The sequence below is a fragment of the Phacochoerus africanus genome, chromosome 5 (genome assembly GCF_016906955.1).
Source record: "Phacochoerus africanus isolate WHEZ1 chromosome 5, ROS_Pafr_v1, whole genome shotgun sequence".
Taxonomy (NCBI): domain Eukaryota; kingdom Metazoa; phylum Chordata; class Mammalia; order Artiodactyla; family Suidae; genus Phacochoerus; species Phacochoerus africanus.
The window spans coordinates 129,669,060-129,685,987 of NC_062548.1; the positions used below are offsets into that span (position 1 = coordinate 129,669,060).

At 54.2% G+C, this 16,928-nt stretch overlaps 1 protein-coding gene across 9 annotated transcripts in view; it reads right to left on the reverse strand.

Annotated features, from left to right (window-relative positions):
• Nucleotides 1–16,928, reverse strand: part of GREB1 (growth regulating estrogen receptor binding 1) — a 135,508-nt gene that overhangs the window by 16,675 nt on the left and 101,905 nt on the right. For 8 of the 9 annotated variants that reach the window (XM_047782632.1, XM_047782633.1, XM_047782630.1 and 5 more), the window contains 6 exons: nucleotides 11,761–12,100; nucleotides 10,510–10,625; nucleotides 8,789–8,988; nucleotides 7,339–7,428; nucleotides 3,813–4,444; nucleotides 957–1,059 (listed from right to left, as the gene is read on the reverse strand). In XM_047782632.1, coding sequence (XP_047638588.1) covers nucleotides 957–1,059; nucleotides 3,813–4,444; nucleotides 7,339–7,428; nucleotides 8,789–8,988; nucleotides 10,510–10,625; nucleotides 11,761–12,100 — 1,481 coding nt within the window. Of the gene's footprint in view, nucleotides 1–956; nucleotides 1,060–3,812; nucleotides 4,445–7,338; nucleotides 7,429–8,788; nucleotides 8,989–10,509; nucleotides 10,626–11,760; nucleotides 12,101–16,928 lie in introns of those variants that run through there. The other variant, XM_047782635.1, reaches the window with a different exon arrangement.

Sequence of the window (16,928 nt, forward strand, 5' to 3'; positions counted from 1 at the left end):
TATGGCACAGGTCTCCTTACACAAATCTTCCTGCCCAAAGCAATAGATTCATTTACTAGACCAAGCTTCTGAGCCACTGGAGGGGCTGTGGAAGAGAAAATAGAGCTGGCGAGTTTCCCGGCATGGCGCAGTGGTAATGAACCCGACTAGGATCCATGAGGACACGGGTTCGATTCCCAGCCTTGGTCAGTGGGTTGAGGATCCGGTGTTGCCGTGAGCATGGATCCTTCGTTGCTGTGGCTGTGGCGGAGGCCGGCAGCTGCAGGATCTGACTCAACCCCTAGGCTGGGAACTGCCATGGGCTGCGGGTGCGGCCCTAACGAGCAAAACAAGAAAAAAAAAGAAAGAAAAGAAAGTGGAGGTGATATTCAACGATTAGCATAAAACAGCTCTTTGAAGAGAATCTTACCTTAATCGGGTTCTTCTGTTCTGGGAATGAAGGAACAGAGCTATTTGCCTGCGTATCGTGTATCTCCATTTTGCCCCAAGATGCTGACCTAAGTCCTCAGTGGCCTGAGCAGGAACCTCCCCTGATGGACAAGTCTGCTTTCTAGAGGCAGCAGCCACATCGGGTTTGGTTCCAGCTCTGCCACCTCCCAGCTGGGCTCTGAACATGTAAGCTATCAGGAAAATGGAAGCACATCCACCTCTGGGTGTGGCAGAGAAAAGTGGGCCTTCGGGTATGGTTTTAGTAGAGTGTGTGACATTTGGAAGGGACCGGGTGACCAGCAGTTATTTTTAGGACAGTAATTGTATCCCCACCAAGGTCTTTCGGGCGCTATTCTCGTATTGAGCAAAATGCCCACCAGGGAAAGATAAGCACAGCCCTACAAGCCCCGGGGAGGAGTCTGACCCTGAATCTGAGAATTCCATCTTGAAAGGAAAAGACTCAACCAAAGTCACTGGAGCAAGTCAGTGAGGATTCCCAGCCCCGGCGTCACCGAGAGATAACTCACGGATATTGCTCTCCTCTTCATCGTAAACATCCACTTCCGTCAGCCGAATGAGCATTCTGGATAAAATGCTGAGGAACTGCAGGTAGGCGCCTGTCTTCCCGATCTGTAGAGATTGGAAAATCAGAGCCAGCCATCCGTACGCCCCGTCTAGGTGCAGGCGCTGGCCGGAGCACCTGACATGCCTCCCGTCTGTCATCCATCTCGCCCCCCCCCCTTTTTTTTTTTTTTGGCTGTGCCCACATCATGGAGAAGATCCCCAGCCTGGGATTGAACCCGAGCCACGGCAGTGACAATGCCGAGTCCTTAACGCCTAGGCCACCGTAGGACTCCTGTCATCCGTCTCTTTTAAGCATCTTGCCTAATTAAAACGAGAGCTGGGGGGATGCCAAGACATCCGAGGGACAATGTGACCTAAAGAAGCATGGCAGCCAGACAGAGGGACTCCCACGGGCCAGAGACCCGCCTGCTTATCATTTACTGCAAATGTCTTTCCAGATTTCAACTGGCCACGTTGTTTTTAGGCTGTGAGAAATAAGGCTCCATCACAAGCTGAATAAAGCTTGCTTTTAAAAAATGAACTGCCAATATAAAACATAATCATGGCTTAAAAGAATCCTGCATAATTGTAAATTGCGAGTCTTATATCAATAGATGTATCTATGGTGAGATAAGAGAATCCACTGTGCAAGGCGTGAAAGGCTGGCATCACATCTCTCGCCAGGAAAAGTAACAAAGTTGGAGTTCCCATTGTGGCACAGCAGAAACGAATCCAACTAGGAACCATGAGGTTGAGGGTTCGATCCCTGGCCTCACTCAGTGGGTTAAGGATCCGGCGTGGCTATGGCTGTGGTGTAGGCCAGCGGCTACAGCTCTGATGAGATCCCTAGCCTGGCAACCTCCATTATGCGTGGGTGTGGCCCGAAAAAAAAAAAAAGAAAAGAAACAGAGTTATTTTTCTCTTTCTTCTTGTATTCAAGAGTCCCTGCTCCCTCAAGCCCAGCCCCAGGTCCGTGTGCTGCTGGTCTTCCTTCACTGAGATCACACTGCTTACACGGGCACCGGGGGGCTCTTTGCCTCCCCTTCCACTCTGTTCCTCTAGGAAAGTGCTTTCCAAGCTCTTAGCTCAATGTCTGGTTCAAAGCAAGCACTTAACAAATGCTGATCAATGGAAACGACTACCTTTTAAAAAGAAAATGTGGGAGTTCCCGTCGTGGGGCAACGGAAACAAATCCAACTAGGAACCGTGAGGTTGCCGGTTCCATCCCTGGCCTCGCTCAGTGGGTTGAGGATCCAGCGTTGCCGTGAGCTGTGGTGTGGGTCGCAGATGCGGCTCGGATCCCATGTTGCTGTGGCTGTGGTGTAGGCTGGTGGCGACGGCTCCAGTTGGACCCCTAGCCTGGGAACCTCCATGTGCCATGGGAGCGGCCCTGGAAAAGGCAAAAAGACAAAAAAAGACCAAAAAAAAAAAAGAAGTACAGATGGAGAATAAAGTAGAATGGTCACAAATTCCAGACCCCTCCCCTTCCAACTATCTAGGAGCTCTATCAGGGATTTTTTTAGACTTTTTCACACATGTAGTCACAGGGGCACACCGATTTCATCTCATCATCGATATTACGCTATGTATATATTATTCTGCAATTTGGTCTTTAAAATTTAAATATCTTAAAGAAAAATAAACATCATTATGAATGAAAAAAAATCTTAGAGAAATTTTACTCTCGGTATATGACAAAAATCTAGTCCAAACTTTCTGTGGCTGAATCGCATGCTATTTCTGGGCTCAAATGTGTTCAGCCAAGCCTGGCCAGCGAAGCTTAACTTGTTTCCAGGTTTGTGTTTGGTTTTTACGACTGTAAACAATACAAAAATGAGCATTCTTTTACATATTTTTGTAGGTCTGTGTTTCTTGGGATGGAGTCCTGGCTGAACACAGGGGCTGAACACGCAGAGTGAAAAGGAAGCACATCTTGAATTGGGGCTGTGACCATAATGCGATGATTGTGACATTCACAATGCTTTCTGGGGGTCGGGCCGTATTCCAAATGCCCTACAATTATTCTCTCATTTAACGCTCCCGTTTTTGTGATGCAGCTGCTTTTGTCCTCCTCATTCAAGGATGAGGCCCCTTAAGCTCGGAGGAGGCTGGACCAGCCTAGAGCATTAGGTGATGTTTTAGTCCGAATCCAACCCCAGGCAGTTCACGGCAGGGCCCACCCTCCAGCTCCCCACTGTCTGGCCAAGCCCCCTCCCAAGATCCCACACCAACCACAAACACAACATGTGGCATTCACGCTGCCCAGGGTTTCTGCCATGTAAACAGGTGACAGGGTCTTTTGTCGCAAAAAAAGCCACAGTGAGCTAGGGGATGGAGACAGGCCTCCAGGCGCCCTGTTCTGTTTCACCAGCATCTGGCAGGGCAGAAACAGGGCTTGGCTTCCACTGTCAAAGTGGAAACAAGCCACACAGTCTGGCTGTGCATGTGTAACCAAATCACGTTGTCATAGAGCAAAAGTCTCGTAACGCTGTGCATAAACGATACTTCAATGACACTTTTAAAAATGAAAGCAAAAGAAAGAACATGGGAAATGCAGCATCGCAGTGTGAAGGAGCAAGAAGCCCTGCAGAAAGCCCTCCACCCCCACATCCTGCAAAGGAGGAACGGGGCGGGGGGCGGTCAGAGGATAGAGGTCACCCAGCTGTGGATGACAGGAACGTCCATCCACCTGCCCACCGAGGGGCATCAGAAATCCCGCAGGAACTGCAGACGTGAATAAGGGGATGCCGTCGGCCCCAAGCCCGCCTCTGGGCATGATCACAAGCTCCACGGAGCCCGGCCCCTAGGGCGGCACCCACCTGGGGGGGCCCGCTGAGCAGCAGGCGGCGCGGGTGGAAGCCGTCCACGCGGCCCTCGGCGCGGTTGCCGTAGTCCATGTGGCTGGGCCGGGGCACCGTCCACTGGCGGTAGTACAGCGACTGCTCCGTGGACGTCATCGTCTTGCTGAGCAGGGGCCGGAACGAGCTGGCCCACATGACCGCCGGCGAGGGCAGCAGCGAGGCGGCCTTGGGCAGGCCGCTGCTGTCGGTGGACGTGACCACGTCGTACACCAGCTTGGGCAGGAAGACCACGGGCGGCTGCCGGCAGGCCCGGGTCACGGAGCACTGGGTGGCCTGCAGCACGAGCGGGCCGGCGGGGGCCGCCGTGGACGACGAGGACGAGCCCGAGGACGAGAGCTGGGAGGACGACGAGGGCACCGAGCCCTGGATGCTCCGCTGGCAGCTCTTGAGGCCAGGGTCCGGCTGGGGGGCCAGACCGGGGCTGTGCCTGCTGATGACGGACGGCGGCCCCCGGCCCGCCGCCCGGGCCCTCTTTCTCTCCCCAGGGGCCCTGCCCTCCTCCGAGGGGCCGCAGGGCTGCGGCGATCGCGCCTGCTCCCCCTGCGAGGGCCCTGCCGGCTGGGCCGAGGGCTCACCGCCCGGTGCGGAGCCTGGGGAGAGAGGGTCTCGTGGGTCACTGCCCAGAAGGCAGCTCCTGCGCACTGACTTCCTTAACTTGACAATGAACTTCCGTCGGTGCAGTTCCCCCTCTGGTTAAATATACTCTTTTGTCCTGACCAAGCCGAGAGGTCCCGCAGGGTGACAGCCAGCACCACTCACCTGGCACCCCACCCGCCTCAAGGGCCTCTCCTCTGCACCCCCCGGGCCCGATCTGGCCCCAGACCCCTCACCCTCTGCTCAGCCTGCACACCTGCATCTGTGCCCCTGGCCCTCAAATCCCCCTTCCGCACAGCACAGCGCTGCTTCTGCTTCCAACTAACACCGAAACTCACAGGGCTGAAAGGCTCAACTCTAATGCTACAACCACTTCGCTTCTAGAATTCAAGACGGAAAAGGTAGCACACACAGCAGCTACCCAAAGACGGGTTTCTTTTGCCCTCTCCCCGAAGTGGAGTGTGTCGAGAGCCAGAGCGAGTGTGGGTCTCTGAACATCCAGAGCAACGTTCTGGTCCTTGTCTTGTTTGTTTGTTTGGGCTGCACCCTCGGCATGCAAAAGTTCCCGGACCAGGGATCTAACCTGAGCCCCAGCAGCGAGCCAAGCCATGATAGTGACAATGCTGGATCCCTAGCCCACTGAACTACCGGGGAACTCCGGGTCTGTACCTTTCATATCAATCCAGCCACGTACACCCAGGGCCTGTGTGCCAGCACCAAGCAACCCCACGGACCTCGGGCGCTCTGGGAACCCCATCTTCACCTTAGCCGTGCTGTTTTCCAGTTGCGAGGGAGGCTGCTTCCCAGTCAGGCCTGCTATCCCCCTTGCCATCCTCCTCGGAGAAGCCTGCCCACCCACCCCCCACCCCACGGAACTTGCAAGCCTGCAGGCCGCTCCCCCCACGACTCAGGCAACCTCCCTCTGGATCCCGGCCCCCCCAGCAAGGCTCAGCCTGCAGCCTGCGTCCAGCTGGGTCACAGAGGGCTCATGGGGCGGGGCGGGGGATGCAGCATCGGCCTGTCCCCCTCGGCTGAAGGCGTGACTCCCGCTGAAAAGCTTCTCCCCGGGCGAGGCAGGCGATGGGCTCAGAGTCAGCGGAAGAGCTGAGGACCTGGGCATCTGGCTGGGAGCCGGGGGTTGGGGGGGACAGGTGAGCATGAAGGACATGAAAGATGCGTGAGGCCCCAAAAGCAGAGCCCGGAGCCCCGGTGTCTACACCCCCGCCCCCAGTCGTGAGACCGAGACTGGGAGGACCTGGGGAAGGACATCCACGCCGACGTTTCTCTCCCTCCACCCCCGGCCCCGCTCAGGCTGCGCCCGATGAAGGCAGGGGGCCCCTCAGTCTACAGAAAGGGACACGGCCCCACCCAGGCTGACTCGTGTGACCCCCCCCCCCGTCCTGACCCCTGTGGCTGCGGCCAAGTCTCATCTCCCTGGGCCTCCTGAAATGAAGGGTTTCCCTCCTCCCTGAAATGTCGGGGTGATGCCCAAGGCCCCAAGAAGCATCATATCAGAGACCCCAAAGATCTCTGGGCCCCCGAGGAAGCCTCGCTAAGAAGGCCACCTCACTGGAGGAGAGAGGCTGGCTGGCAGCCTGGACCTTCTACACCACCTGAAGACGCTGCACAGACCAGCATGTCCCAGAACCTTCCAGAAAGCTGTCAGCCAGAGCCAGGGAAGAACAAAGCACCACACCTCTCCGTTCCCTCACCACAGCTTATCCATTCCCCACGCACCGCCTCCCCCCACCTCCACCCCGTGCCCTTGCCGTTGTTTGGGGCAGAAGGAGAGGAGGCTGCAGATTTTGGCTTTTCTGACTGAACGAAGCTGTGAATCGGACCCTCCTTCTGTCACAGTCTGAGCACATGTTAAGGGGACCCCCTCTGTGCAGAGCTGTGAGGGAAACCCCTGCCACCTGGCCCACTGGGATCCGAGGGCTGGGAAGGAGGGGAAAAGAGAGGACACCAAAGAAGCCCCCTGCCTCCCGCCACACCCCCCTTTGCGCCCTGGGGACCTCTCACTGCGCCCAAGTCCCGCACACGCCTTCCCGCCCTGAGCCTCCTCTACCTGTGATGTCTCCTCCGCCTGGAACCCACCCCCCAGCTGGAAGGCCCTCTCCAGCAAGGGCCAAAGGCCGGCCACTCTCTGAAACCTGCAGGGACCCCCCCATCCACCCCCAAATCTGCCCCACTTGAGAGAAAACGGATGACTTCTTTACACGCATAATCAGGACATTTCGGGTGTGTGAACGTATGTGCAGAAAGCACACAGCAGCCCCTATGGCGACAAAACCTGGTCCAGAGGAGCGATGCCTTGAGAGCAGGTCCATACCTCATGTGTCTCCCAAAGCCCCGAGTCAGGTAGAAAGCGGGTTCTCCATCCACGCTCGCCGTGGGAAGACACGCGATCCTGTCTCACGCGTGCCGGTGCTGGCCACTCCCTAGGCCGAGACTCTGAGCCCTTTAAGCCCGTCCCTGACTCCCTCGGCCAAAATGCAGCCTGCGTCCAGGGGTCAGTGAACTTTTGCTGCCTGTTGCTGCTTCTCCCCCGGGGAGTTCATTCGTGTTCACCTCTCTCCGCTCTCAGACTCAACACGAACACACACCCAGAGCCTCTCCCCCAGGTCCCCAGACCATCAGCTGCCTGCAGAGCGCCGAGGGACCACCCGCCCTGCACAGGCCCTGTGCGGCAGAGGCCACAACCTCCCCCCGGGACAAGAGCCACTGCTGCCATTCCCAGACCCCAGTCCAGAAAGGCCAGTGCTTCAAAGATGCCGTCACTTTCTGATTCTAGTTGAAAATAAAGGACCTCTTTTCATTCTCTGAAATCTCAAAAAACAAACAAAAAAAAAAGGTGCAGTTGTGGGGTCTTTACCCCTTGGGGACTTACTGGATGCCTTAGAGGAGAGGGATGAAGACGCCGAGTCGTGGGAGCGGGATCGCTCTCTCTTCACGGGGCTCCTCTTCTCCGAGGTGGAGCCTGGGTCAAAATACATACACAGAAGAGGCCTCGGAATCATAGTCCTGTACATTCCTCCAGCACTTTACAGTTTACAAAGTGCACTCACTCCATCCACCTACCCACACATCCATCTATCCATCTGCCTATCCACCCATCCACCCATCCATCCCCCATCCATCCACCCATCCATCCCCCATCCATCCACCCACCCATCCATCATCCATCCACCATATATCTAGCCATTTATCCATCCATCCACCCAACCATCCATCCACTCACCTACCCATCCACCCATCCATCCTCCTCCGTCCACCCTCCACTCTCTATCTACCCATTTATCCAACCATCTCCCCACCGACCTACCCAATCGTCCAGCCAGCCAGCCAGCCACCCACCCTCCATCCATCCATTCACCTACCTATCCACCACCCACCCACGCATCCATCCATCCACCCATCCACGTTTCCAGGTGCCCTCCCCTGACAGAGCACTGAGGAGACAGGAATACGACGCAGGGCAGGCTAGTGAGTTCTCATGGGTCAGTGGGGCTCCTGCCCAGAGGACGGTGAAGGAGGGCAGAGGGGGAGGACCCGGGAGCCCAGGGGCCAGGCACCCACTCAGCAGGGGGAGGCAGGAGCAGGAAACTTCCTGGGAGAGGTGACCCTGAGCTGAGTCCATGGAACAGAGGGAACTCAAGTGGTGGGGAAAGCACCTGTGTGGCCCAGAGGTGACAGAACAGAGCACGGCCAGGAGCCGAGTGTGGCCAGGAGCCCGGGGTGTGGTGGGGGTCCAGAAGCCAAGAGGAGCGAATGGAGAAAGGACAGGGGAGGTCGTGCGATGCCAGGAGTGTGGCCTGATCCCTCGGGCAACAGAGAGTGGAGGCCGGGTCATGGCAGGGTCACATTCACGCCTGGGAGAAGTTCCTACAGCGCCAGGGAGGTCTTGGCACCCATTTTACAGATGAGCCCTCTGAGGCTGGGAGAGGTGACGTGCCCTGCCCAAAGCCCACAGCCAGAGACGAGGGGGAGGAGGAGTCTGGTCCGCTGGTTCTCCTTCACCCTCTCTCTGCCACACCACGGCCCACGGATGCTTTGCATGTTCGTGTAGCAGCTACTACAGGGCATGAACTTAAACCTTGGGAAGTCTCCATTCTTCTTCCTATTCTAGAGCCAGGAAGAACCCGGTGTGATTTCTGTTTTCTTACACCACCAGAAAGAGGGGAAAAAGCAAAATCTGAATTCCTTGAGAGATTTGCCGCCCCCCAAATGTCTCTAGATGGCTGACCAGCAGCAGGTGGACCAGCATTGTCCTGAGGTGGGGGACAGGTGTCCAGACCAGCGTAGGAACCCGAGGGGCGCGGGGCCAGCCGTCCTCCCACCTTCCGTCACCAGCTCCTCGTCCTCGTTGTCGGTGCTGCTCAGCTTCTCGGCGTCGCTCTCCAAGGCCTCCGGCCGGGCCCCCTTCTCCAGGGGAACCTCACTGCTCACAAAGGAAGCGGCCAGGCCCAGCTCCTGCTCCAGCGCCGTCCTCACCAGGCAGGATGAGTTTATCAGCCGCAGGTCACAGTACCGCAGAGACCTGGAAGGGTGGGAGGAGGGGATCTGTCGAGGGCCTTCTACGAAGGGGGCTCTGCTCCATGCTGGGGACCAGCGCCGCGTCCTCGTCAGGCTTCTAGGACTTAGGCGAGTGGAAAAGCAAGCCCTTGGCAACAAAGTCCGCTTGCTTTTTTTTTTTTTTTAGGGCTGCACCTGCAGCATATGCAAGTTTCCAGGCTAGGGGTCGAATCAGGGCTGCAGCTGCCAGCCTACACCACAGACACAGCTACGCCAGGTCCAAGCCACAGCTCACGGCAATGCCCAATCCTTAACCCACTGAGCGAGGTCAGGGATCGAACCCGCATCCTCATAGATACTAGTCAGATTCGTAACCCGCTGAACCACGACAGGAACACCCAAAGTCCGTTTGACTGTAAGTCTCTGGGGGCACCAGTTGTGCATTTTGCCCAGTGCTGCTGGGAGAGGAAAGAGTTGACATTCAGGTCAGAGGAAAATGAGGCTTGAACCCCAGCCCTGCTGCTTCCTTGCAACAGAGACTTCAGCGAGCTGGGCAACGTCTCGGAGGCTTGGATTTTTTTCTCGTCTGAAAGATGGGAATGGATATTAATAACCACCTAAGTGCATTGTGAGGAGTCTAAGTAATAAGTGGACACCTGATTATTCAACCAACATTTAAAAGGGGCCCAGGATCATGCCTCGTGCCAGGGAGATGACAGTGGCCAAGTCACTGCCATCCTGGAGAGGAGAGTCTGTCTGGGAAGATGCACCAAGGAGCAATGACGTAAGCAGAGGAGAGGGGACAAGGGACAGGCCCAGGCAGGGCTCGGGGGGTGCAGGGAATAGCAAAGCACTTGGAGGGAGGCAGGTCGGTTCCAGTCCGGCTCTGCAACTTACTGCTCCTGTGACCTCAGGCAACGGAGCTTTCACTCGCTCACCTATAAAACAGGGTGGTGATATCCTGGCCCACCTGCTGGTCACAGCTCCCGAGGAGAGCAATCGAGATACGTCTTTAGGAGCAGGTACGAGAGGACAAGTCTAGCATGGTGCCTGACACAAAGATGGAACTCAGTTAACGCTTGCTCAAGTTTAGGGTCAAGGCACTGTCTGAGTCCTTATGGAGGCATGGATGTGACATAGCGACAACCAAGCTCGAACGTTCCGGGTGTAAGTGGAAAGAAATGACATCCAGTAGAAAGGAGCCAGCAGCCCTGGAGTCCAGGGTCCGCCACACCAGCTTAAGCTCTGCAAACCTCAGTCTCTTTATCAACTACGGGGCCTCCCTCTGCCCACGGGGGCTGGCGACAGCCCTCTCACACCCCATGAGCCCAAGTGGTACCTTGTCTGAGGATCAGGAAAAGCTGCCCAGGCCTCACTTTTCATACCATGTGCTGGAGGAGTGTCGCCCCTATGTCACCTGTGATGGCTATGATGCCAATATGCCACCTAGAGCTGGGCAGGGGAATTGACCTGGCGACCCCTCCAGCTGCGGGCCCCGAGAGCTGGCTCCTCAAAGACCCCCCAGGAGCACGGGCCCTCCCCTCACCTTGGTAAGGACTCCCCATGCGGGTCCACCCCGCTGAAGATTAGGATGCAAGGCAGGCCCTCCAGCTCCAGGTACGTCTGAGGCCTCCACTCCGCATCCTCAATTTTCTGCCACATCTGGAGATGATTAAAAAGAAAGAAAAGCCCTAAGACGCCTGACTTCCCAGCCAGGCCAGCTCTAGAGGAATCTCCGTGTCCTCCTACTGATCGCAAGCCCTTCCAATGCCTCATTCGATTTTTTATTCCTTCTTTTTTAGAGCCGCATCTGTGGCCTATGGAAGGTCCCAGGCAAGGGGTCCAATCAGAGCTACAGCTGCCGGCCTACACCACAGCCACAGCCACACCGGATCCGAGTCATGTCTGCGACCTGCAGCACAGCTCACGGCAGTGCTGGATCCTGTACCTCCCTGACCGAGGCCAGGGATCAAGCCTGCATCCCATGGATACTAGTTAGGTTCTTAACCCGCTGAGCCACAATGGGAGGGCATCTCATTTGATTTTTATCAAATGTATCCTGCAAATAAGCACAGCCTCGGCCTCACCACTGGAATCCCAGCCACAGAGAACACTGCCTGGCACCTACCTATCCGCTGTTCAAGAACTACCTGCCGGCTGCCCGATTCTCTGGGAGAAAGTGTATATCCTCCCCTGTCTAATATCCTGTACTATGCTTTTTTCACTGGGGGGCTGTGGCGTTGCAGTTCCGACGCAATTATGTTCTCAATCCACTTCTCTAACCCTTCTGCATCTTCGGTCCCCTGTAGGTTTAGTAAGAAGCAGCTACGGGCCAGGCACGGTGCTACTGCGGGGCTGAGATGTGTGGCGTGGTTCTGTCTTTTACTGCTGGGGAAGGAGCCAGAAGAACTGAACCTGCCCCAGGCTGCAGGAGAAGGAGGGGGCAGAGAGGGAAGGGAGGCTTCTGAAAAGAAGAAAAGACTCTGAGTTGAGTGCTGCAGGCGGACAGGCATTAGCTAAACACACAAGAAGGAGAAATGAGCCCCCAGGGAGAAATCAAAGCAGGCTACAGCCCACGAGTTCCAGCAAGACGGCGTGTTTGAGGGAACCACCTTTTTAAGTCATGTGGTTTAGCTCGACTGGGAGATGCAGAGGGGGACATGGCAAAAGAGGGGGCTGGAGGGGCAGCCAGGTGTGCAGAGGCCATGCTGGACTGTGATCTTAAAGGATCTGTCTCCACTGCCACCGCGCCCCCCCCCCCCGCCCTCCCAGGAGTCCGTCCCCAGCCCGTGCCCACCTTGAGCTGCTTCAAGAAGTGCTTCCCGATGGAGATGCCAGAGCTGGGGTTGCCCAGGATGATCTCGAAGTGCTCCTCCAGGGCCAGCCGCGCCCGCACGTGGGCCAGCCGCTCGTAGGCCACGGCTGCCAGCGGTGAGCAGGGCACCCGCAGCAGGACCATGAGCCCGTGGCCACAAGGGCACTGCTTCGGGGCGCTGAGGAGGTTCTGGGTGATCTCCAGCGTCTCCACGGACGTGTAGCTCTTCATGTGCGAGAGGCCGCTCACGGCCATCAGCGCGGCCGCGTAGTGCTGCACGAGAACAAAGGTCCTGATCACCGCGCTGTGCAGGCGGGGGAACCTGCAAGGAACAGAGAGACCACGCCGTGACCCGGGGCTGCAGCCCCCGAGGACGCCCGGAGCACGGAGGGAGCGGAAGGCCTGCCGCGACAAAGGCGTGCCCAAGACACCTGCCGTCTCAGCCACAGGCCACTCCCAGATGGCAAGCGAGCGGGGCTGCCTGCTGAAGACAGGTGTGTGGAGCCTGACAGCGAAGCCCTTCTTAGACGTCACGTCACACACGGCTTTGCCAGTGCCAGCCAGGAAGCCGAAGCAAAAGTTTAATTTACCGTTGCTGCTGGAGCACAGTAGCTGCTCAATAAACATTTGCTCCGTGCACGGGTGGAGGAGTAAAAGAAATGCCTATCATCAGCTGAATCTCTGGTTCCTGGAGTTGGGCAATTTGCCCCGGGTTCCCACGGGAAATAAGAGAACCAGCAGTAATCTGCACGTAAGTGCAGGGACCACCAACCCCAGATTTGGGGGGACCAACCTAAAAGCGCATGATTCCTTTCAAGTAAGTGTGGCATTTATAACATATATAAGAAAAGCGTCTGAGAACAAAAGAATAAAGCCTAGGAAGGGAGAAATGATTAAAATATACATACAGGAAATGGTATAATATAAATATGAATTACCAACTAACGCAACCTCTAAAATAACATGACAAAGAGTTAAGAGCGAACAAAAAAGGAGGAGAGGGAGGGGAGAATAAAATCATAAAAAAATAATCCCAAAGAAGGCAGGAAAGGGGGACCACAGAACAGATGGGACAACAGAAAACAAACAGCAAAATGGCAGATTTAGACCCAACTGTGTTAATTACCACATTAATAGTAAATGATCTAAACACCTTAATTAAAGGGCAGAGATTGTCAGATTCAACAAAGACCCAACTATAAGCTGCCTATAAGAAACGAACTTTAAAAATAAAGACACAAGTAGTTTAAATGTAAAAATCTGGAAAATTGTAAACTCTGCTGTGAGCTATGGTGTGGGTTGCCGACCGAGCTCGGATCCTGCGTTGCTGTGGCTCTGGTGTAGGCCAGCGGCTCCGCTTAGACCCCTAGCCTGGGAACCTCCATATGCCGTGGGAAGAGGCCCTAGAAAAGGCAAAAAGACAACAACAATAACAACAACAAAAGTTTCCTTCTGTCCCTTCATAATTATTCCTTCTTATCCCTCTCTCACTAGAGGTTTGTTTGTTTTCTAGAGTCTTCTAAATGAAACTATACAATGTGTACTCTTTTTTATCTGGTTTCTTTCACTCAGCATAGTTATGTTGAGATTCATCCATGTCATTACAGGTATCAATAGTTCATTCTTTTTTACTGCTGCATAGTATTCTAAAGCAGGATACTATTATATGACCATCACAGTTTCTCTGTTTATTTACTGGTTAATGGGAATTTAGGTTGTTTTTCAGTTTGGGCTATTACAAATAAAGCTACTGTGAAAATTTGTGTACAAGGCTTTGTGTCAGTTATGCCTTCATTTCTCTTGGGCAGACACCTGCTAGTGGAATGGCTGGGTTAGGTGGTGGATTTACGTTTAACTTTTATGTTTAACTTAAATAAACCATCAAGTTATTTTTCCAAGGTGGCGCGTCATTTTACATTCCTACCAGTAGTGTACGAGAGTTTTGGTCAGTCTTTTTAATTTAAGCTATTTGATAATAGATATGAAGTGGTATCTTATAGCTTTAATTTGCGTTTCTCCAACTGCTAATAATGTTGAGCATCTTTTCACCTCTTTATTTAGCATTTATATATCATCTTTGGTGAAGTGCTTCTTAAGTGGATTGTCATTATGAAATGACCCAAAGAATATTATTCTTTTTTTTTTTTTTGTCTTTTTGCCTTTTCTAGGGCCGTACCCGCGGCATATGGAGGTTCCCAAGCTAGGGGTCCAATTGGAGCTGTAGCCGCCTGCCTACACCACAGCCACAGCAACGCAGAATCTGAGCCTCATCTGTGACCTACACCACAGCCCACGGCAACACCAGATCCTTAACCCACTGAGCAGGGCCAAGGATCAAACCTGCAACCTCATGGTTCCTTGCCAGGTTCATTAACTACTGTGCCACGACGGGAACTCCAACACTCGCAATTTAGCAGAAGGGGAGGTAGAGAAGGAAGATGGTGGTGATGGTGACAGTGACAGTGACAGGGATGGAGATGATGGCGATGATGACAACGACGGTGGTGAGGGCAGCAGCTAACATGATGGTGCAATGTGTGCGGCCAGAGCCGGGTACCACTCTCAATGCTTTCTATGCACTGATTCATTCAATCCTGCTAACATCCCTAGGAGGGGGGTGTTATTATCCCTAAAGAGGACTGAAAATTATTCCTAAAGCTTTTTTCCACTGATAAGTGACAGACCCCAGACTCAAAGGCAGGGGTATGACTTCGGAGCCTGAGCTCTTGGCGCACAGGGGTTCCTGACCCGGCATGCGTTCCTTATTTCATGAAACTCCCATGGGAAGCCACCAGGAAACTGGGTTTGTTCAACAGATGAAGGTACAGAAGCTCAGAGAGGTTCGTTGATTTGCCTAAAGTGAAAACCAACAAAGAGGAGAGCCAGGACACATGGTCCCACGGGCAGTCCGTCCTTCCACTAGCCGTGCGATGTTTTGTTTTTGTTTTTGTTTTTGTTTGCTTTTTAAGGCTGCACCTGAGGCATATGGAAGTTCCCAGGCTAGGGGTCAAATCGGAGCTGCAGTTGCTGACCTACACCACAGCCCCAGCAACGTGGGATCTGAGCCATGCCTGCAACCTACACCACAGTTCATGGCAACACCAGATCCCTGACCCGCCGAACAAGGCCAGGGATTAAACTCACATCCTCATGGACACTAGTTGGATTCATTTCCACTGCTCCACAACGGGAACTCCTAGCTGTGTGATCTTGCTCTGTTTGGCTGAATGGGTCTACTGTTTTGGAGTCAAGGGACCAGCATTTGGTCTGGATTCACTACAACCCCCCCCCCCCCACACACACACACACATAACTTTGGGCAAGTGACCTAACCGAGTCCCTGCTTCTTTCTCTGTGGAATGGGGAGAACTGTGTCTCCTAGCTCCCTGTGCCATTATGAAGATTCTATCAGGCCATAACTGTAGATACTGGCCCAACATCTGCGGCTCATTAAACATGCAACCCATGTTTGCTGCCTGAGAAGCTGGGGAGCCAGACAGAGAAGCAGAGGCAGAGCAAAGGCCAGTTCTCCCAGCATCGGTATAAAATCTGGGAAGGCATCTTTCTTCAGCAAGATTATGAGAGCTCAGGCTTCAATCTGTGAGTGACAAGTGGCCTGATTCAACCCCTCAGCATCACAGAGCTAAAAAGATTGCGTTTCCCAAAATGCATGCTGAGAACATCCCATGAGATGCTGGAGATGCTGCAGGCCCCGGCCCCTGGAGATTAATAGCAGACGGCCCATCCCAGGCTCTGAGAACTCTATGGGAAAAGAATCTTTTGTGAAAGGTAACGTTTATCAAACACATATGACCATGGAACCCCTTCTGGAATAACAGCCATTAGTGTGGAGCAGTATAGCCTGGAACACCGCTTGGCAAGTACATCTTATTTATTTATTTTTTTTGTCTTTTTAGGGCTGCACCCGTGGCATATGGAGTTCCCAGGCTAGGGGTGGAATCGGAGCGACAGCTGCCGGCCTACACCACAGCCACAGCAACTCGGGATTCGAGCCGCATCTGCAACCTACACCACGGTTCATGGCAACGCCAGATCCTTAGAACCCACTGAGCAGAGCCAGGGATCGAACCTGCATCCTCATGGATACTAGCTGGGTTCTTTACTGCTGAGCCATGATGGGAACTCCCTACAAGTCTAATTTAAAACCCCGTTGGCACGTGAGAAAAATGAGGTGCTATAAGGGGAGATGGCAGAGCCCAGTTCACCACTGACAATGAGCAGCAGCTCGTTGTTGTTCTTTTTGTTTTGCATTAGACAGCCTATAAAACTTGGCCTGGCTTTACACGTATAAATTTTGTGGATGTGGGTCCTTAACCTCCCTGAGACTCAGTTTCATCATCTGTAAAATGGCAGGTTTGATCGTTCTTCTCGGGAGTCTGCTGGGATAGGGTTGAAAAGCTAAGCCGGGAAGTTCCCATCGTGGCTCAGCAGAAACGAATCTGATCCTGTGTCCATGAGGATGTGATCCCTGGCTTCGCTCACTGGGTTAAAGATCCGGCGTTGCCGTGAGCTGTGGTGAGGGCTGTAGATGCAGCTTGGATCTAGCGTGGCCGTGGCTGTGATGTAGGCTGGTGGCTGCAGCTCCGATTCGACCCCTAGCCTGGGAACTTCCATATGCTGAAGCTGCGGCCCTCAGAAGATAAAAAAAAGTAAGCCGTAGAGTCGCACTGACTCTGGGTACACACCCAGTTCTGTCATTTGCTGGACGTGCGGCCTGGGAAAGTCATGGGGTCTCTGAGTCTCAGTTTATTTGTAAATGGGAACAATACCAAGGCTCGGAGAGGTCAGGAGAACGAAGGAAGACGATGAGAGGAAGGCTCCTGGAAGAGTGACTGGCACACAAAAAGCACCTGAAAGATGCCACGCCGAGGAAGTGAGACAAAGCCCACTGTGACAGCCACGCTCCTCCCTCATGCCCTTTGGTGTCTTACGGCCTGTTTTCCTGCCCCCGTGACCCTCAGACGTGCAAGGCCACCTGCCAGCATCTTTCCCCTCATTCTCAGCTCCAGAATTTTCTGGAGCCACAGCACGACATCACCAGCCCCAAATGCAAGACAAGAAGTAAACGAGGGTCCCTTTGACAGAGGGGCTGAGTCACCCGAGAAGGCAGGGAGGTGAGCCCCTGAGGT